Source organism: Carlito syrichta, unplaced genomic scaffold, assembly GCF_000164805.1.
Source record: "Carlito syrichta isolate Samal-C Ts95f unplaced genomic scaffold, Tarsius_syrichta-2.0.1 Scaffold316493, whole genome shotgun sequence".
In the NCBI taxonomy this organism is placed as follows: domain Eukaryota; kingdom Metazoa; phylum Chordata; class Mammalia; order Primates; family Tarsiidae; genus Carlito; species Carlito syrichta.
Genome location: NW_007260589.1, coordinates 509,410 through 530,425, shown reverse-complemented (window position 1 = coordinate 530,425; position 21,016 = coordinate 509,410). Strand labels below are relative to the sequence as shown.

Below are 21,016 nucleotides of genomic sequence, written 5' to 3'. Positions count from 1 at the left end.
TCAGCCTATCCATAAGATGCTGACTTCAGGTCCTATCATCTAGGATACTGCTGGGTCACATAGTACGAGACAATGGTCTTAAACAATAGGGCACTGACTGGCAACATGACTGGCACATTTAGTATAATTTTATATGCCTAGATTCCTCTTAAGAATAACTATGATGATGATAAAATCTATACAGGTGTATATGATGAAACAGATGAAAAATTTTCCAAAAGCAGGGGGATTACATACACTCTCACATATAGGCATGCCTTTTTTTATTGCAAATATACTTCATTGCAATACACAGGTCCTGCATTTTTACAAATCAAAGAATCGGGGCATCCTTGCAAGCGATATTGACGCAACTTTTTCCAACAACCTGTGGTCAATTTAGGTGTGTGCCACACCATTTCATATTTGTCGATGGAGTTCAAATCCTAATAAAAAAAAAAAAAAAAAAAAAAAACTAAGGCAGAAACACACATATTCACCTAGGCCTACACAAGGTCAGGATCATCAAATCACTGTACCACCTCCACATCGCATCCCACTGGAAGGCCTTCGGGGGCAATACCACACACGGAGCAGTCATCTCCTGTGATAATGATGCCTTCTTCTGGAATATTCCTGAAGGATCTGTTTTACAATTAACTTTAAATATATGTACTTAGAAGGATTACACTCTAAAATACCAATAGAAGCCGGGCTCGGTGGCTCAGCCTGTAATGCCGCACCTTTGGGAGGCTGAGGTGAGTGGATTGCCTGAGCCCGCGGGTTCGAGACCTACCTGGGCAGTGAGACCTCATCTCTACAATAAATCAAAAAATCAGCCGGGCGTGGTAGCACATGCCTATAATTCCGGCTACTCGGAAGGCTGAGGCGGAAGGATCGCCGGAGCCCAGCAGGTCACGGCTGCGGTGGCCGGGAGCGGCCACTGCACTCCAGTCTGGGCGACTGAGACTCCAACTCAAAAAATAAAAATAAAAATAAAATACCAATAGAAAGTATAATATAGTAAATACAACAACCAGTAACATCATTGTCTGTTATCGTTATCAAGTACCAAATACTGTACTTACTTGCATTGCTAGACTTGCAAACAGTGGGCAACCTTGTAGGTGTGTTTCCACCAGCACTATCATGAACACATGAGTAACGTGCTGCTGTGACATCAGACAGCACAAGGCAGTAGGAACTTTAAGTTCCATTACAATCTCTTGGGACCCCCGTCATATGTGTGGGCTGTCATGGACCTAAATATTAGTGTGTGACTCATGACTGTACACTGTTCAGTTAGGGAGCTGATTTTACAGCCCCCAGACAAATTAAGGTTTCGTTTCTTTTTTTGAGTTGGGGTCTCACATCCAGGCTGGAGTGCAGTGACATGATCATGGGTCACCACAGACTCAACCGCTGGGCTCAGGTGATCCTCCCTCCTCAGACTCCTGAGTAGCTGGGATTACAGGCAAGCACCATCATGCTCCAATCATTTTTTTTTTTTGGTAGCAATGAGGTTTTGCTATGTTGCCCACACTGCTCTTGAACTCCTGGGCTCAAGTAATCCTCCTGCTATGGTCTCCCAAAGTGCTGGGTTTATAGATATGAGCCCAAGAGTAAATTTATTCTTTTTTTTAAATAGTGTTTTTGTTTCTTGGGTGGGGTAGGAATTTCACTCTGTCTCCCAGGCTGGAGTGCAGTGGCATGCTCATAGCTACCACAGCCTCGTCCTGCTGGGCTCAGGCAATCCTTCTGTCTCAGCCTTCCAAGTAGCTGAAACCACAGGCATGCGCCACCACACCCGGCTCATTTTTTGATTTATTATAGAGACAAGGTCTCGCCAAGTTGCCCAGGCTGGTCTCGACCCCCTGGACTCAGATAATTTTCTTGCCTCGGCCTCCCAAAGTGCTGGGATTATAGGTGTGAGCCACTGTCTCTGGCTAGTGTTTTTCTTTTTGGAGATAGAGTTTCACTATATTGCTCAGGCTGTCCTCAAACTCTTGGGCTCAAGCAATCCTCCCACCTCAGCCTCCTGAGTAAGGGGACTATAGCAGAACACCACTGCACCCAGCTCTGGAGTCAATTTATTCCTAAATGCTTCTCAGGCTTCTGCTCAAACTTCTGTCTTGAAGCTTTGGTCACCATCAGATGTCCCAGTATCTGTATCCAAAACCGAAGCCTCCTCATTGACAACCAGAAGGAAAACACAGATGTGAGGAAGGCCCTAAATTTTAACTAAAGAGACTCAGCAGAGGAAGAGAGCTGGACCAGCTGTGAGGGTTTAAATCCTAGCTACGTTCTCCAGACCTCGACTTGCACAGTTATCTAGCTTCTCCGCACCTTGGTTTCCTTACCTGCAAAAGTCCTAACTTAGAGGGTTGCTGTAAAAATTAGCAATAAAGAGGGGGCACCCAAAACGCCAATAACTTGTCTATAAAAATTGTGTATGGGGCCAGGCTTGGTGGCTCAGTCTGTAATCCCAGCACTTTGGGAGGCCGAGGCAAGTGGATTGCCTGAGCCTGTGGGCAACTTGACGAGACCACGTCTCTACAACAAATAAAAAAATTAGCCGGGCATGGTAGTGCGCACCTGTAATTTCGGCTACTTGGAAGGCTGAGGTGGAAGGACTGCCTGAGCCCAGCAGGTCAACGCTGAGGTGGCCGTGAGCATGCCACTGCCCTCCAGCGTGGGCAACAGAGTGAGACTCCAACTCAAAAAAAAAAATTGTGTTTGTATTCTCACATTTTTAAGCTTCAGTCACCTTCAAAGTCCTCTCTGTTGGATACGATACACCTATCCAGATGCTTTTTCCACTGCTCAAGACAGTTTTTGAACTTGTCAATTTTGATGCCTTTCAATACTTCTGCCATTTTTTGGTTTCATCTCTCCCACACTTATAACAGGTTTCCCTTGGAGGACTTTTTTCATCTGGGGAAACAGAAAAAATTCACCCAAGATTCGCTCAGGGCAAGATTGGGTGAATAAGGGAGGGTGGGCACAGGGGTCATACTGTTTTTGACCAAAAACTGCTGAATGCTCAGCGCGGTGTGGGCAGGTACATTGTCATGGAGGAAGAACCAGTCACCTGTTTGCCACAACTCAGAATGTTTCTTCCACAAATCGTGGCACCACCTTCTCAAAACTTCCAGATAAAAACTTTGGTTGAGCCGGGCTCAGTGGCTCAGCCTGTAATCCTGTGCCTTTGGGAGGCCGAGGTGAGTGGATTGCCTGAGCCTGCGGGTTCAAGACCCGCCTGGGCAACTTGGCAAGACCTCATCTCTACAATAAATCAAAATGAGCCGGGCATGGTAGCATGCACCTGTAGTTCCAGCTACTTGGAAGGCTGAGGCGGAAGCATCGCCAGAGCCCAGCAGGGTGACTGAGTAAGACTCCAACTCAAAAAAAAAGAACAAAAAAAGCCAGACTCGGTGGCTCAGCCTGTAATCCACGCCTTTGGGAGGCTGAGGTGAATGGATTGCCTGAGCCCGCGGGTTCGAGACCCGCCTGGGCAACTTGGCGAGACCTCATCTCTACAATAAATCAAAAATTAGCCGGGCTTGGTAGCGCGCACCTGTAGTTCCAGCTACTTGGAAGGCAGAGGCGGAAGGATCGCCGGAGCCCAGCAGGTCGAGGCTGCGGTGCCCGGGAGCGGCCATTGCCCTCCAGTCTGGGTGACAGAGTGAGACTCCAACTCAAAAAATAAACAAACAAAAAACTTTGGTTGGCCATTTGATCCAGAGGAACGAATCCCGAGTGTGCTACAAGGTGCCTGTCCCTCAAAAGATAATTCTGGGTTTAGGGGGAGTCCCTCTTGCATGCATTGTGGCTAGCACACTGCCTGGGGCATAGCTAGCTTTTTGAAATGTTGTTGCTGTTGTCAGTGAATGAGTCCATGGGGTAGGCGAAGGTTCTTTGTTCTTCCTTCCATTAGTCCTCTGGTCCCCTGCTTACCATTCAAAGTCCTTTCCCTTTATGGGGGTCACCCAGCCTTTGTTCCCTTGCTTTCTCCTCCCCCCATCCAGGACAACCAGGCTCTTCACAGAGGAGTCCACATCCCTAAGGGGGATACCAACACGTAGCAGGATGTGTACAAAACCCCAGGATGAGCACCATCCTCACCCTGGCCTCTCATCAGCTTTCCTTGGGAGAGAATCCATCATTATATAATTGTGTCCAGAGCCCAATTTCCACAAAATATTAAGATCAAGGCATGAGAACTCAATAGTCTACGTTTGCCAGGTTTAGTGTCTCATGCCCATTATCTCAGCACTTTGGGAGACCAAGGCAGGAGGCTTGCTTGAGCTCAGTGGTTTGAGACCAGCCAGGACAGCATACCAAGACTCTGTCTCTACAAAAAAATTCAAAATTAGCCCAGGGTGGTGGTACATGCCTGTAATCCCAGCTACTTGGGAGGCAGAGGTGGGCGGATCGCGTGAGCCCAGGAGTTTGAGGCTGGAGTGAGCTATGATCACATCACTGCACTGCACTCCAGCCTGGGCAACAGAGCAAGACCTTGTCATAGATAGATAAATGATAGATAGATAGATAGTCTAAGAGTGTGCATCTTTGCTGTTACAAGCACTTTGGAGGGGGAAAAAAACATAGAAATCCCACATTAAGCGATAATTGTAACAGCTACTATGGACTGAACACTTCCCCAAACTACCATGTGTGAACACGGTGACCATCTCTAATTCAAAATGCTCCAAAGTCCAAAACTTTCTGAGCACCGACATGATGCTCAAAGAAAATACTCATTGGAGCATTTTGGATTTCAGATTGTTAGATTAAGGCTGCTTAGCCAGGTAAAGATGATGCAGATATTCCAAAAATCCCAAAAAATCTGAAATCAGAAACACTCCTGGTCCCAAGCATTTTGTATAAGGGATACTCAACCTGGATGTATATGTTACCTTGCTTATGGCTAAGCACAGCCCTTTTGCAGATGAGGAAGGAGCCGCCCAGAGAGGTTAAGGGACTTGTGTGACGTTGCACTGCTAGGAACAGTGTTTACACCCAGCTGTGTTTCGCCCCAACGTCTGTGCTCTGAAACGTTACTCTGTCCTGTCTTCTCTGATGATGTTCTCAAGGAAGAACTCCTCAACACTGCAGCTTAAGGAATTACTATCCAAAGCTACAATTACGACAGTAGGAACAATTTGGAGGCAAGGCTGGCTTCTCTGGAACTACATCTGCGTGGTGTGCACCCATTTCCTCATTCAGCAAATTTGTATTAAGTTCTTGCTCCACACCAGACATAGGGATCCGAAAGGTCTAGGGAGTGGCTGGGCCAGGAGTGAGAAAGAGAAGCCACGAAACATTATTCTCATAATCTGTTTCCCATTTAATCTTCAAACTTTACCCTATGAGTGAGTTCCTGTCATTACACCCATTGTAGATAAAACAACTGAGGAACAGAGAAGGAGGTGGTGTTAGGTCAAGGCTCCTACACCAGCAGGAATTGAACCTAGATAATGTGACGATAAAGCCCAAGTTCATAATCCAGTCTGTCATCTCCCCAAATTGGATAATGAGCCCCTGGTCGTTAAATATTGACTGTAGCACTTGCTTTTCGTGCAGTGTTTCAAAATCTTTCTGATGCCTAATCAGCTAGGTACATGTGTGATTTTGTGGTTATTCCGCAAGAAGCATGCAGGTCTGATTGTATTCACCTACTGAGATAAAAACTCTGCTACCATTGCCCACAGTCCTATTATTAACAGAGTTAAAACTGCTAGCAGGCTTTTGCACTGGGCTCCGAGGGAACGGTGGGGCTTCAAAATAAACATTCACCGGGATGGAAAATATTGGTTCCCTTGCTTGCAGTTTTTGGCTTATTTATTTTCGTTTTATGGGAACAGGCCTGTCAACCCTAAATGCATCTGGCTCTAGCAGAGGAAAAGAAAGGAAAAGCAGGAAGTCCATTTTTGGCAACAATCCGGGCAGAATGAGCCCAGGGGAGACAGCATCGTTTAACAAAACATCTGGAAAAAGTAAAGTCACCTTCTTACAATGTCTTTGCTTGATTCTGCATGCTGGATGATTCAGACATTTTACCGCCAAAGCACGTTCCTTGCATTTCTAAATTCTTTTGTTTATTTCCATGAACGTACATATCTTCTAAGTGTAGTATAAGTTCTTTAAAATCTCTCATTTACACTCTTAACTTACTAGAAATAGCATTTCGCTTAAGATGTCCTAACAGTGTTTGCCTCAAATGTAAAAGTTGGAGGCACCTTGGAACATTCTAGTAGTTTCTTGGAACTGCTCTCTTCACCATTATAACTCCTGAAGATATATCTATTTTATTTTGAGCTACTTCTTATTATGAAAGTCATCAATCTTCCTAGTTAAAAAAACTCGAGCAATGCATAGCATTATTAAAATTCCTTTCCACTCTCAGTGTCCTGGTGCTCCTCCCCAGAGGTAACCACTGTTAAGTTTATTGTGTTTTGTTCAAAAAAAATAAGATCCCCTTAAAGATACTCCAAATGGGATACAGGCATACCTCAGAGATATCGTGGGTTCCCTTCCAGACCACTGTAATAAAGCAAGTGTCACAATACAGCAAGTCGCATGAATTTTTTGATTTCTCAGTGGGTATAAAAGTATGCTTATACTATACTGTGGTCTGAGTGTGCAGTTAGCACTGTGTTTAAAAAAAAGCAAAGTATATGCCTCAATTAGAAATTCATACCTTAATTAGAACTTCTAGCCTCATTGATAGACTCTTCCTTTTATGGAAGATTTCTCTAGCATGCAATGGGGTTAGACAGCATTTTCTCCACAGTAGAACTTCTTTCAAAACTGGAGTGCATCCTCTCAGACTGGGTCGCTGCCATTGTCAACTAAGTTTATGTCACATTCCGAATCCTTTGTCATCATTTCAACAATGTTCATAGTGTCTTCACTTGGGATAAATTCCATCTCGAGAAACCACTTTCTTTGTTCATTTATAAGAAGCAACTCATCTGTTCAAGGTGTATCGTGAGATTGCAACAATTCATTCCCATCTTCAGGCTTCACTTCTAATTCTAGCTCTCTTGGTATTTCCGCCACGTCTGCAGTGACTTCCTCCAATGAAGTCTTGAGCCCCTCTGAGTCATCCATGAGGTTTGAAATCCACTTTCCCCAAACTCCTGTTCATGTTGCCCCATTTTGACCTCCTCCCATGAGTCACAAATGTTCTTAATCACATTTAGAATGGTGAATCCTTTCCAGAAGGTTTTCCATGTTCCTTTGCCCAGATCCATCAGAGGAATCACTATCTATGGCGGCTATAGCCTTCAAAATGTGGTTCTTGATCCTTTTGTAATTCATACGTATGATGACTGGGTGTTCACATGCATGTGTGAGACGTGCCACCCTCAAACTTTGTTATATAAAGTCAGCACATTACTCATCTATGACATGCCAAAAAATCTATTTCCTAAAAAGACTTAAAAGTTGAAATTACTCCTTGCACCATAGGCTGCCAACGGGATGTTATGAGAGCAGGCATGAAAGCATTAATCTCTTTGCACGTCTCTATCAGAGCTCTTGGGTGATCAGGTGCATTGCCAATGAGCAGTAATATGTTGAAAGGAATCATTTTTTCTGAGCAGCAGCTCTCAACCAGTAGGCTTAAAATATTCAGTAAACCATGCTGTAAACAGATGTGCTATCATCCAGGCCTTGTCGTTCCATTTCTAGAGCACGGGCAGAGTAGATTTACAATAATTCTTAAGGGCTATGGGGTTTTTGGAATGATCAGTGAGCACTGGCTTCAACTTAAAGTGACCAGCTGCTTTAGCCCCTAATAAGAGAGCCAGTCTGTCATTTGAAGATTTGAAACCAGGCATTGACTTCTCCTCTCTAGCTATGAAAGTCCTAGATGACAACTTCTTCCAAGAGAAGGTTGTTTTGTTTACATTGAACATCTATTGTTCATTGTAGCCACATTCATCAATGGTCTTAGCTAGATCTTCTGGAAAACTTGCTGCAGCTTCTCCATCAGCAATGGCTACTTCACTTGCACTTTTATGCTGTGGAAATGGTTTCTTTCCTTAAACCTCATAAACCAACTTCTGCTAGATTCCTACTTTTCTTCAGAAGCTTCCACACCCCTTTTAGCCTTCAAAGGTTTGAAGAGAGTTAAGGTCTTGCTCTGGTTTAGGCTTTGGTTTAAGGGGATGTTGTGGCTAGTTTGATCTTCTATCCAGACCACTCAGACTTTCTCTATATCAGCCATAAGGCTGGTTCGTTTTCTTATCATTCATGGGTTCACTGAAATAATACCTTCACTTTCCTTCGAGAACGTTTCTTAGCATTCACAACTTTGCTAATTTTTTGGTGCAAGAGGCCTCGATATTGGCCCTTCTCGACTTTTGACATGCCTTCCTCACTAAGGTTACTCCTGTCTAGCTTTTGATTTTCTTTCCCTTGAACACTGAGAGACCATTAAAGGGTTATTAATTGGCCTCATTTCAATACTTGCATGTCTCAGCAAATAAAGGAGGCCCGAGGATAGGAAGAGAGACAGGGGAACGCCTGGAGGAGGGGGCAGTCAAAACACTCACATTTTTGGATTAAGTTCACAATTTGAGTGTGACCTGTGACACCCCAAAACAAGTATAATAATTGTATTAAAGATGGCTAATCCCAGATCACTGTAAAAGATATAATAACGATGAAAAAGCTCAAAAGATTGCAAGAATAATAACCAAAATGTGACACAGAGACACAAAGTGAGCACAGTCTGTTGGAAAAATGGTGCAAAGTGACTTGCTCGAGTTGGGGTTGCCAGAGACCTTCAATTTGTCAAAAACACAATGTCTGCAAAGTGCGGAGAAGTGAAATACAATAAAATGAGGTATGCCTGTATCACCAAACATACTTGAATAGCTGTTATACTTGCCTAACTTTTCACAAAACCTCTATTCCTTCATCTGCCTTAATCTGAAAGCCCTGAGTGGTATTCCATTGTCTGAATACACAGTCATTTATTTAACTACTTCCTCACTGATATGTGGAGGTTGCTTCATGTTTCAGTTTAGTCTTTTTCTGTTAAAAAAAAAAAGGCTGGACCAGAAGTGGTGGCTCACACCTGCAATCCCAGCATTTTGGAAAGTGGAAGCCGGGCTCGGTGGTTCAGCCTGTAATCCCGTGTCTTTGGGAGGCTGAGGTGAGTGGATTGCCTGAGCCCACGGGTTCGAGACCCACCTGGGCAGCGAGACCTCATCTTTATAATAAATCAAAAAATCAGCCAGGCGTGGTAGCGCATGCCTGTAATTCCGGCTACTCAGAAGGCTGAGGCGGAAGGATCGCCGGAGCCCAGCAGGTCGAGGCTGCGGTGGCCGGGAGCGACCATGGCACTCCAGTCTGGGCAACAGAGCGAGACTCCAACTCAAAAAAAAAAAAAAATGAAAGTGGAGGTGGGAGGATTGCTTGAGCCCAGGAGTTTGAGACCAGCCTAGGCAACATAGCAAGACCCCCCTTCTAAAAAATAAATAAATGAATAAATATTCAACTGGGTGTGGTAATGCATGCCTGTGGTCCTAGCAACTAGGGAGGCTGAGGCAGAAAGACCGCCTGAGCCCAGGAGGTTGAGGCTGTGGTGAGCCGTGATCCTGCCACTGCACGCCAGCCAGGGTGACCCCAGCTCAAAAACAAAAAACCAAAACAAAACAAAAAAACAATGCTGGGCCGGATGTGGTGGTTCATGCCTGTAACCCCAGCATTTTGGGAGGCCGTGGTGGGAGGATTGCTTGAGCCCAGGAATTTGAGACCAGCCTAGGCAACATAGCAAGGCCTTGTCTCTACAACAAAAAATCAAAAATTAAGCCGGGTGTGATGGCCAGCTACTAGGGAGGCTGAGGCGGAAGGATGGCCTGAGCCCAGGAGGTTGAGGCTGTGGTGAGCCATGATCATGCCACTGCATGCCAGCCTGGGTGACCCCAGCTCAAAAACAAGAAAAACAACAACAATAACAAAAATACAATGCTGGAGTGAATCTTCTTGTTCATATATTTTATGTATTTGTGCAAATATACCCACAGGACAGATGGAATACTGAGGCAAAGAACTTGCAGGTTTTAATTCAAATTGGTGTTGCTACCCTTATTTTATTTTATTCTGTTTTTTTTTTGTTGTTTTTTTTTTTGTTGAGTTGGAGTCTCACTCTATAACCCAGACCGGAGTGCAATGGCACGCTCACAGCCACTGCAGCCTCAACCTCCTCAGCTCAGGTGATCCTTCCATTTCAGCCTTCCAAGTAGCTGGAACTACAGGCACACACCACCATGCCCGGCTAATTTTTTGATTTATTGTGGAGACACAGTCTCGCCAAGTTGCCCAGGCTGGTCTCGAACCCCTGGACTCAGGCAATCCTCTCACTTCGGGATGACAGGCGTGAACCACCATGCCCTGCCGCTACACTCATTTTAAAACTAAGTAGCCACCACGTTGTTCCAAGGCAGTGAAGTAACTCACACGTGGAAACTGGGATGTCTTCTGCGACTGTTTGCTGTTTGTTCGTTCAGGTTTATGTTTCTGAACTACGTGAAGTTGCCTGTACTAACCGGAGGCTGATCTCTTGGGGGGTTTAGGTTCCTGGGAAGGCACTCGACCGGCCTGGGAAGAAGTTCCTTCCCCCCTGAACCCAACCACGTCCCTCAGCGCTATCATTAGAACCCCCAAGTGTTACCATATCTCGTCGCTGAACGAAAACGCCGCCAAACGTCTGTGTCGCAGGTATTCCCAGAAACTGATCCGGCACACGGCCTGCCAGCTGCTGAGAACCTACCCGGCCGCCACCCGCATCGACTCCTCCAACCCGAACCCCCTCATCTTCTGGCTCCATGGGATACAGCTCGTGGCACTCAACTACCAGACCGACGGTAGGGGCCTGGGGTGCTCGCCCCCTCCCGTGCACCTCCCGTGGCCGTCCCTGTGGTTCGAGGAACAACATGTTTTCAAAGGGCCAAGGCTCCAGACTGGCGCAGGCCGTATGTGAGGGTAAAAAAACAGAGGCTGCAAAGCAGAAGTGATTTTGATACTGAATTGCATCCCTGATGCTTCAGACTTAAGGTGTTAGAAAACAATCTCAAGAGGGGCCTAAAAATATCTCCTTGGTCCTGTCCTTCTCATACTTTTTTTTTTTTAAGAGAAAGGGTTTTGCTTTGTTACCCAGGCTGGAGTGCAGTGGCGTGATCATGGCTCACTGCAGCCTCAACCTCCTGAGCTCAAGTGATCCTTCTGCCTCAGCCTCCCAAGTAGCTGGGACTACAGGCATGTGCCACCATGCCCAGTTATTTTTTTAAATTTTTTTGTAGAGATGGGGCCTCACTATGTTACCCAGGCTGGTCTCAAACTCCTAAGCTCAAGTGATCCTCCTGCCTCTCAGCCTGCCAAATTGCAGGGATTATAGATGTGAACTACCATGCCACGCCCTGTCCCTTTTTAAAAAGCACTTTCAAATACCAGACTGCTCTTTTTTTTTTTTTTTAGTTGGAGACTCACTCTGTCACCCAGACTGGAGTGCAGCGGCTGCTCCCGGCCACCGCAGCCTCTACTTGCTGGGCTCCGGCGATCCTTCCGTCTCAGCCTTCCGAGTAGCCGGAATTACAGGCATGCGCTACCATGCCCGACTGATTTTTTGATTTATTGTAGAGATGAGGTCTTGCTGCCCAGGTGGGTCTCGAACCCGCGGGCTCAGGCAATCCACTCACCTCAGCCTCCCAAAGGCTTGGGATTACAGGCTGAGGCACCGAGCCCGGCTTTTTTTTTTTTTTTTTTGAGTTGGAGTCTCACTCTGTTGCCCAGACAGGAGTGCAGTGGCACACTCCCAGCCACCACAGCCTCCACCTGCTGGGCTCAGGTGATCCTTCCACCGCAGTCTTCCTTCCAAGTAGCCGGAACTACAGATGTACACTACCACACCCAGCTAATTTTTGATTTATTGTAGAAATGAGGTCTCACCAAGTTGCCTGGGCTGGTCTTGAACCTGTGGGCTCAGGCAATCCACTCTCCTTGCCCTCCCAAAGTGCTGGGATTATAGGCTGCGCCACCAAACCCGTCCCCAGTCTGCTCTTGACAGCTGTGGCCAGTTTATTTTTAAAGATCTTTGGGGGCAGGAATTTCCTAACACTGCTCCGTTAACCTGTCTCACTCTGCAAGTGTTCTTGCAGTCAAAAAGGAGTGTGCTCCAATCACTCTGAAATTAAAACCATTGCAGCTTCTTCTCGTCCTTTTGAAAGGGGGATGTAGAGTAAGAATTAGTGGTCTAAGAGTAGGTAACAAAAGGAAAACAAGTGTATGGGTGACGTGAACAAGCAGTGTTCACGTTTCTCCACTGTCAATGAGGCTCGGGTATGAGGCCAAAGACTCCAAAGTAAAAGTTCCCATCAACTGAGTGCTCACCTCACATCAGGCACGATCACATTCTTGAGCCCCTATTATCTTATTTAATCTTTACAATGCTTACAATCCCTACTTCTCAGATGAGCAAAGGAAGGGGCAAAGCAATTTGCTCAAGATTGCAGGATGACTTACAACAATGAATTCAAAGAACCTAGGAGTTTAGAGGATAAAGTGTTTTGTTTCCACTCGGTTGGGGGGGGGACCCGACCATAGAAGGTAAGGAAATAGAAGATAAGGAATGTTTCCAGAAGCTCATTCTAAAGCTGTGACCTCCCCAATGCGGTGACTCACACTTGTCATCCCAGCACTTTGGGAGGTGAAGGCAAGAGGATTGCCTGAGTCCAGGGGTTCAAGACCAGCCTGGGCAACTTGGCGAGACCTTGTCTCTACAATAAATCAAAAAATGAGCCAGGCGTGGTGGTGCACGCCTATGGTTTCAGCTTCTTAGATGGGTGAGGTAGAAGGATAGCCAGAGCCCAGCAGGTTGAGGCTGTGGTGGCCATGAGCATGCCACTGCACTCCAGCCTGGCCAACAGAGTGAGACTCCTACTAAAAAAAAAAAAAAAAAAAAAAGCCACTGTCTTTCCTTTGAATGGTCAGGCTAACCAGGCTGAACCAAAACAACAGCACAGCCCTGTCACCAGCTGAGAACAAGTCACAGCGTTAGCTCTGGAGCCAGCTAGCTACCTGGCATGGCTACTGACCCCAAAGATGTATGGTTAGAGATATTGGTCATGTTTTTTGCTCTTGTTATATTTGCTTCCTTCTGTTAAATAAGATTGTGCCGGTGAAATACGATAGTTAACCTTTAGCCCAGTGCCAGGCATATAGGAAGCATTCCACAGATGTTAACCATCCCTAAGTGTCTTTGATAAGTTATGAAAACAGTATGATTTGGACTCCCCAATGGAAATCATAGTGAAAGACTTGCAAAGATGTAAGAGTTTTCTTTGCCATTTCCTCTTCATTCTCTCCCGAGTAACTCTCTGCCCCTGCCTCTGGCCTTGTGTATACCAGTGCCCGTGGTTACTATGATACTGACATGTTTTAAGTGACCTGGAGTCATCATCAAAAGATTTTCCCAAGGAAATGGAAATGCGTTTGGTTTGGGACATGCCCTTTCTCCAGAAGTGCCAAGACTGGTGCAGACACTCTGGCTCCACGGATGGCAAAGAGAGCCATAGCTGAAGGGATCACAGGCAGGTGCCATTCCTCAGGTCACCTTGCAGTCCAGCAGCACAGACTAAAGCCGCAGCTTGTCCTCCAATCACCCCTAAAGGCCTTGCCTCTCTTCCCCCCCCTTTTTTTGAGGTGGGGTCTCACTCTGCCGCCCAGGTTGGAGTGCAGTGGTACGATCACAGCTCAGCCTCCTGGGCTCAGCAGTCCTTCTGCCTCAACCTCCCAAGTAGCTGGGGGACTACCAGGGTGTGCCACCACAGCTGGCTAATTTTTTTATTTTTTGTAGAGACAAGGTCTCGCTTTGTTGCCTAGGCTGGTTTCGAACTCCTGGGCTCAAGCAATCCTCTCGCCTCGGCCTCTCAACGCGCTGGGATTACTGTGACACCCAGCCTTCGCCTCTGTCTCTCAAATGAAACCAGGAGTATGTATGTGTTTAAGCTGCCCCATGCAAGGGAGGTAGACGACTGGGTTGCATGGGTCATTTCAAGTTTCTCTACATAATCTTCCAAACTGAGAAGGAATGCTATCCTGTAACTTCGCTCCATTCACTGCAGGAAGCAGTGATTAGACATCTCCCCATGCTGAGCAAAGCACAAGCTACATGATACTTCAGTGTGTTCATCTGTCAAAAATGATCTTCAATTCTGCAAACTAGAATAGAGCCTGGTGTGATGCCTTGCACACAGTAGATGCTCAATAAATGCTTGCTGCCTTGAGCTAAGACAGATTATCCCTATCAGCCCCACTGCAATATGAACCTGTGGGTCTTGATTTTTGGTCAAGATCTCTTGCGGGTACTTCCCTGTGAATTGCAATTCCAGATAGATCAGTCAACACTGGAATTGCCATTTTTTTAATTGTTGGAAAGAATTCCCAGGTTAGGAAGTGCTTCACTTTCCATGAAGCCTCCCAACCACATAGCAGAGAGCCCCTCCTAATGTCCTTCTAGCCTCCCAGGATGTCTCATGGATCATCTGCCTTGCTAATTCTGGATCTCAGGCAACCCTAACTCCCCAAAGAGGTGCCCATGGACTTGAGGCTATCTCTTCCCAAGCTTTCTGCTGGCTGAAAGTCCAAGAAGGTCTGAAGTGGCCTGGAATCAGGAGTATCCCAGGTCTATACTCAATAAAAACCAGTTCTTGCTTTTGAAAACTGACAGCAGCCGGTATGCAAACCCCTGGGTATTGTTGGCAAGGATCCCTCTAAGTTCTTTCCATCTGGGGCAGAACGGATTCCTGCGTCATATACCAGGACTTACCATGTGTAAACAAGCAACACCAATCAAAAGAAAAGACTCTTTTTTTTTTTTTTTAGATTAGAAAAGAAAGTTTATTTGGAAAGTAGTTTAGAAAAGAGTGAATTTACTTCTCAAGGGAGAGAAGGACCCAGCCGCTTGAAGGAAGTGTGGCCAAAAAGCCTCTTTTTTAAAGGCATGTGTTATGCTTTCTTTAATGAAAGCATAACTTTGTATGATGACTTTTCCAACCCCCAAATATGGGATAAATATAATGAAGATAGTGCCTGCTTAATACAGGGAATTTTAATGAATAGAAGACCATAATGGCAATGGTGTGCTGGTATGTTTGATCTACTGTTGTGTGCATTGATTCAGAGAGTAGCAAGGTGACAATGATGTATGCACACTCTTTACTCTTTCTCTTGGTTAAATTGGTGGTTTTCAAACTGTATGAAGTTCAGAAACCACCCCCAGGGGACAGCAAGAGTACTAGCTATAAGGTCCCACCTTTCTTTATTTTTATTTCTTTATTTTTTTTGAGTTGGAGTCTCTCTCTGTTGCCCAGGCTGGAGTGCAGTAGCATGCTCACAGCCACCCCAGCATTGACACACAGGGCTCCCAACAATCCTTCCGCCTCAGTCTTCCAAGTAGCTGGAACTACAGGCATGTGCTATAATGCCCGGCTAATTTAATTTTTATTTATTTATTTATTGTAGAGATGAAGTCTCGCCAAGTTGCTCGGGCTGGTCTTGAGCCCTCAGGCTCAGGCAATCCACTTGCCTTGGCCTCCCAAGGTGCTGGGATGACAGGATGGGTCACCAAGCCCAGCAATTTCACTTTTATTTCAAACTGAGCAGTTGCCTGTGGATAAGTTTTACATACTGGGTCACCAAATGAGATCTTGGTGAAGAAAAAATGCTATGAGGATAAACAGAGTGCTACTGAAATCAGACTTCAAACTCAAATGAAGTTGATATCATAGTCATGTTATTACTGTTTATCCAGCACCTCCTATGTGCCAAATCTCATGAATTATTACAGCACTCCTGTGAGATGTGCATTACCTGGTTCCATGACTCAGACTGAGAACTACGGGTCAGGCCATCTGGGTTTGAATTATAGCATCCACCCCTTACTAGCTACGTGCCTTGGATGTTTTCACTTCTTTGTGCCTTCGTTTCCTCATCAATAGAAACGGAGATACAGGAAGTCCCCAACACACGAATGACTTCCGTTTCAAGAGTGTATCTGTAAGTCCAATTTGTTTAATTCACCAAAATTAGCCTATGTGCCCAAGTAACACAATTGACTATATAGCACTGTATGTATTTAACAGGCTATACTGACACCTGCTCGAGAGGAATAATACATGTGAAAATGCAGGTGTATGTCGTTAAAGTTCGTAACTTGAAGGTTCGTATGTAGGGGATTTGCTGTACTAAAGGAATCTGCTTGGTGGCTTATTGGGAGGCACTTGAGGCACATAAAGTGTTTAGAACAATGTCCAGTCCTTGGAAAGAGCACAATACTTGTGAGCGGCCATTGTTGTTGTTGGTAATCAACAGAGAGTGCCAGAAAAAGTATATAGAATATACCTTTCAAGAAAGGAAGAAAAACTGTATTAAAATTGTAGATGAATACAAGTCAGCTTTGACTTCTGCAATTACAAGAGGTGCTCCAAGTGGTAACCGTCAGCATCCAGACACTGCTGATTACGGCAAACTAAAAGTAATACATAGATGACATCTCTTAAAATGTGTATATAGGCCAGCCCTGGTGACTCAGCCTGTAATCCCAGCACTTTGGGAGGCTGAGGTGAGAGGACTGCCTGAGCCTGGGGGTTTGAGACCAGCCCAGGCAACATGGTGAGACCTCATCTCTACAATAAATCACACACACACAAAAAAAATTATCCAGGCGTGGTGGCACGCACCTGTAGTTCCAGCTACTTGGAAGGCTGAGACTGAAGAATCGCCTGAGCCTAGCAGGTGGAGGCTGCAGTGGCCGTGAGTGTGCCATTGCACTCCAGCCTGGGTGATAGAGTGAGACTCCTACTCAAAAAAAAAAAAGTATATATATGTTATTGGCACTCCCAGTATGTCCATTTCACATGTGTGACCCCACGGGAGCTGGTTGGCTTTCCTCTCTGAGCCTTCCTCACCTAGTCTGTTCCTCTATCAACGTGGCCTCAAGGAACAAATCACAGCAGGACCGGGACATCCTCAGGGATGGGGGGAGTACTCTGTGCTGATGTTACAGATAAGGAGGTGAAGGCCCAAAGAGCTTTCAAATGTCTAAGACATCTGACCCTAGAAGTTCCTGCACATATCCTGGCCAATGCCATCTACACGGAATCATTTTCACACACGAGACCAGCAACTTCTCGTTGCTCCAAGTGCCTACCAGGCTTTGCCTTGATGTGGTCCACGTAGCAAAGTTAAGTCTGCACATGGAAGGGATCTGTCAGAGGGGACATTCGTCGGGTGTGTCTCATAAACAATCTGCTCATTCAGGCACCTCTTCTACATAGAGACTTGCGCCATTCAGGTGGACACTTGAGTCTGAAAGAGCCCAGAAACAGCGCGGGAATGCAGTCATTCACCAAAGGACCCTGCCAAATAAAATTTGGCCACAAAAGACTCAGGCCTTGTGAGGGTCCCTGATATTATGATTGAGAAGGTTGTGGACATTGTGGGAATCAGATGTGATGATGATTTTTTTTCCATATTTAATGACTGTAGCTATTTTGAATATTTAATACAATTTTTTTTAAAAAAGAAGTCATTGGATTTGAGATTTCAAGGAGAAGCGTGTTTTTCTGGCTATTCTCCTATCTTTTTTGTATAATTAAAATTTTGTCTTACTTTTAAAAGAGCAAGAATTGGGCCTGGCGCAGTGGCTCAGCCTGTAATCCCAGAGCTTTGGGAGACCGAGGCAAGAGGATTGCCTGAGCCTGGGGGTGTGAGATCAGCCTAGGCAACTCGGTGAGCCCTCGTCTCTACAAGAAATCACAAAAACTAGCCAGGCATGATGGCATGCAGCTGTAGTTCCAGCTATCTGGAAGGCTGAGGTGGAAGGATCACCTGAGCCCAGCAGGTCAAGGCTACAGTAGCCATGAGCGTGCCACTACACTCCAGCCTGGGTAACAGAGTAAGACTCCAACTCAAAAAAAAAGAAAGAAATAGTAAGAATTGGTTATACAGGTGTCTGCATGGTTCAGTGTTTGGAAATGAGAAAATGCCATTATCCCTTTTCAAAATTCAGTATGAAATGAGGTACAGTTAACCCTCTGTGTCCTCAGCTTCCACATCTGTGGATTCAACCCATTGTGTATTGAAAATACTCAGAAAAAAATAATGGACGTTTGCATCTATACTGAATATGTAAAGACGATTTTCTTGTTATTATTCCCTAAACGAGGGGTCCCTAACACATGGGGACCCCTGCTACCAGTCTGTAGCCTGTTAGGAACTGGGCGGGAACAGCAAGAGGTGAGCGGACCAGCAGAGCTCCAGCTGCTGTCAGAACAGCTGCGGCATTATTTCTCACGAACCCTATGGCGAACTGTGCATGTGAGGAGTCCAGGTTGCGCACACCCCTCTGCCTTGGTCTGTGGAAAAAATTGTCTTCCATGAAACTGGTCCCTGATGCCACAAAGACTGGGGACCGCTGCCCTAAACAATACAGCATAACAACTATTTACATAAATGTTACACTGGATTAAGTGTTATAAGCAATCTAGAGATGATTTAAAGTATACAGGAGGATGTGCATAGATGATACGCAAATACTACACCATGTATGTAAGGAATTTGAGCATCCGTGGATTTTGGTAACCACAGGAGCCCCTGGAACCAACCCACCCAGGGATACTGTGGGTTGACTGTATACCATAAGATTTTTCAGGTGAATGGGGTAAATGTTTATTTGTGAAAGGAGTTTTAAAGTGGCAGAACGAGGTTTGAGTGGTAACACTGGGTAGACCCATAGACTGTAAGCCCCATGAGGACAGGATTTTTATCTCATTACCTGGTGTCTCTGGTGGCTAACACAACCTGGCACATAGTAGGAGCTCACCAATCTATGGGATGAATGGATAATTATCTCTTCTTCATGCTGGGGCTTAAGGAAAATGGATGCAAAGTTCTTTTGAACTTTATAGTAAATGTAGGCCAGACATGGTGGCTCACGCCTGCAATCCCAGGAACTTTGGAAAGCTGAGGCAGGAGGATCACTTGAGGTTGAGAGTTCGAGACCAGCCTGGATAACACAGTGAGACAACATCACTACATAAAATTTAAAAATTAGCCAGGCATAGTGACGCACACCTGTAGTCCCATTTACTCAAGAAACTGAGGCAGGAGTTCAAGACATCAGTGAGCTATGATCATACCACTGCACTCCACCCTGGCAACAGAGGCAGATCCTGTCTCTTGAAAATAAAGAAATAGTCCGGGCTTGATGACTCAGCCTGTAATCCCAGCACTTTAGGAGACTGAGGCGAGTGGATTGCCTGAGCCCACGGGTTTGAGACCAGCCCGAGAAACTTGACGAGAACTTATCTCTACAATAAATCAAAAATTAGCTGGGTGTGGTAATGCACACTTGTCCTTCCAGCTACTTGGAAGGCTGAAGCGAAAGGATCTCCAGAGGCCAGCAGGTTGAGCCATGAGCGTGTGTGCCACTGCACTCCAGTCTAGGCGACAGAGTAAGACTCCAACTCCAAAAAAAAGAAAAGAAAAGATAGAAATAATACATAAATGTATAAGATGACACTTAAGAGGCAAAGGAATCAACAATGTTGACTTTGTTTGTCTGTCTGTTTTGTAGACCTCCCTTTACATTTAAATGCTGCCATGTTCGAGGCAAATGGTGGCTGTGGTTACGTGTTGAAGCCCCCAGTTCTGTGGGACAAGAACTGTCCCATGTATCAGAAGTTTTCTCCACTGGAAAGAGACCTGGACACCATGGACCCTGCAGTCTACTCTTTAACTGTAAGTATGGCCCCTGCTGTAAGAATAGAGGGAGAGGCTTAAGCCTTTATGAGTGTGAACTGGTCTTGAATTAAAGGCATGGCAAAACTACCATGTCACAATTTTGGTTGTGCATATTTAGTTCCCAAAGTAATCTCTTTATCTCCCAGAAAGCAGTGGCTATGGGTAGGTATGCTGTCACCAGACACTGTGTTTGCTGAAGCCCAGTAGGCAAAGTTATGAATTATGCTTCTCCTGATGTCCTGATAATGGCAGTTCTGTCTCCGGGGTCCCAGAATCATAAGCATAGCCCATTAATGTTAAGCTCCAGTGGGCTCATGCCTGTAGTCCTAGCTACTGGAGAGGCTGAAGTGGGAGGATCTCTTGGGCCCAGGAGCTGGAGACTGCAGTGAACCATGACCACACCACTGCACTCCAGCCCAGGCAACAGAGCCAGACCTTGTCTCAAAAAAAAAAAGTTGAGCTACTTGTTAGATCAGCTCATCTTAAGCTCCAGTAAGCTCTAAGATCAGACAAACTGGAATCAGTATACAAATACAATTAGTATCTTTCCTCCGTATAATTTAAGCTATATCATTCCTGGGCCTTTTTCCTTATTCCTTTGACCACCTGATTAACTGACTGTCAAAATTCCACAGACTCCTCTTAAAAACAGAGACCCAGGAGCTCTCCAGTCTGCTTGACTTCCCTGTTCCTCTGCCCTCTCCTAGCTAGCAGGGAAAAAAACTGGGTGGGGATGGGAAGGAGGTAGAGAAGGAATCCTCTCTTTCCACCCAGAGAACTTGCCTTTCCCTCCACGGGAAGCTGCCAGGCAGCCCTCCAACCCCTGGGATAACCCCGTTCACAGATTTTCCGACCACTCCAATGACTTTTTCTCTTTCCCTAAGGCAGTAGGGCAGAAGCCTCTTCTTCGTTTGGTCATTTTAGCTAAAGGCGAGTGTGGCTTTATCTGTTTATAGAAAGTTGTGCGTTAATTTTTAACAGCATGTCTGTGATCTGCTCCAGCACACACCATTTAAGAAAAAGCCTTTGAAGTTTTAAAATATACTCCCAAGGCATTTTGAACAGAATAATATAACAAATTTGTGGTTCCGTGACAAAAGGTCTTCTCGTCTTCTTGCCTTCTGTGAGAAACCTAACTTCATCTCTTTTTTTTGAGTTGGAGTCTCACTCCTTCACCCAGGCTGGAGTGCAGTGGCATGCATGCTCACAGCCACCCCAG

The 21,016-nt window shown here is 45.5% G+C and overlaps 1 protein-coding gene across 2 annotated transcripts in view; it reads left to right on the top strand.

The window, feature by feature from the left end:
• Positions 1-21,016, top strand: part of PLCE1 (phospholipase C epsilon 1) — a 352,472-nt gene that overhangs the window by 304,912 nt on the left and 26,544 nt on the right. For both annotated transcript variants that reach the window (XM_008074585.2, XM_008074587.1), the window contains exons 22-24: positions 5,847-5,978; positions 10,572-10,862; positions 19,631-19,794. In XM_008074585.2, the coding sequence (XP_008072776.1) occupies positions 5,847-5,978; positions 10,572-10,862; positions 19,631-19,794 (587 nt within the window). The remainder of the gene's footprint in view (positions 1-5,846; positions 5,979-10,571; positions 10,863-19,630; positions 19,795-21,016) is intronic.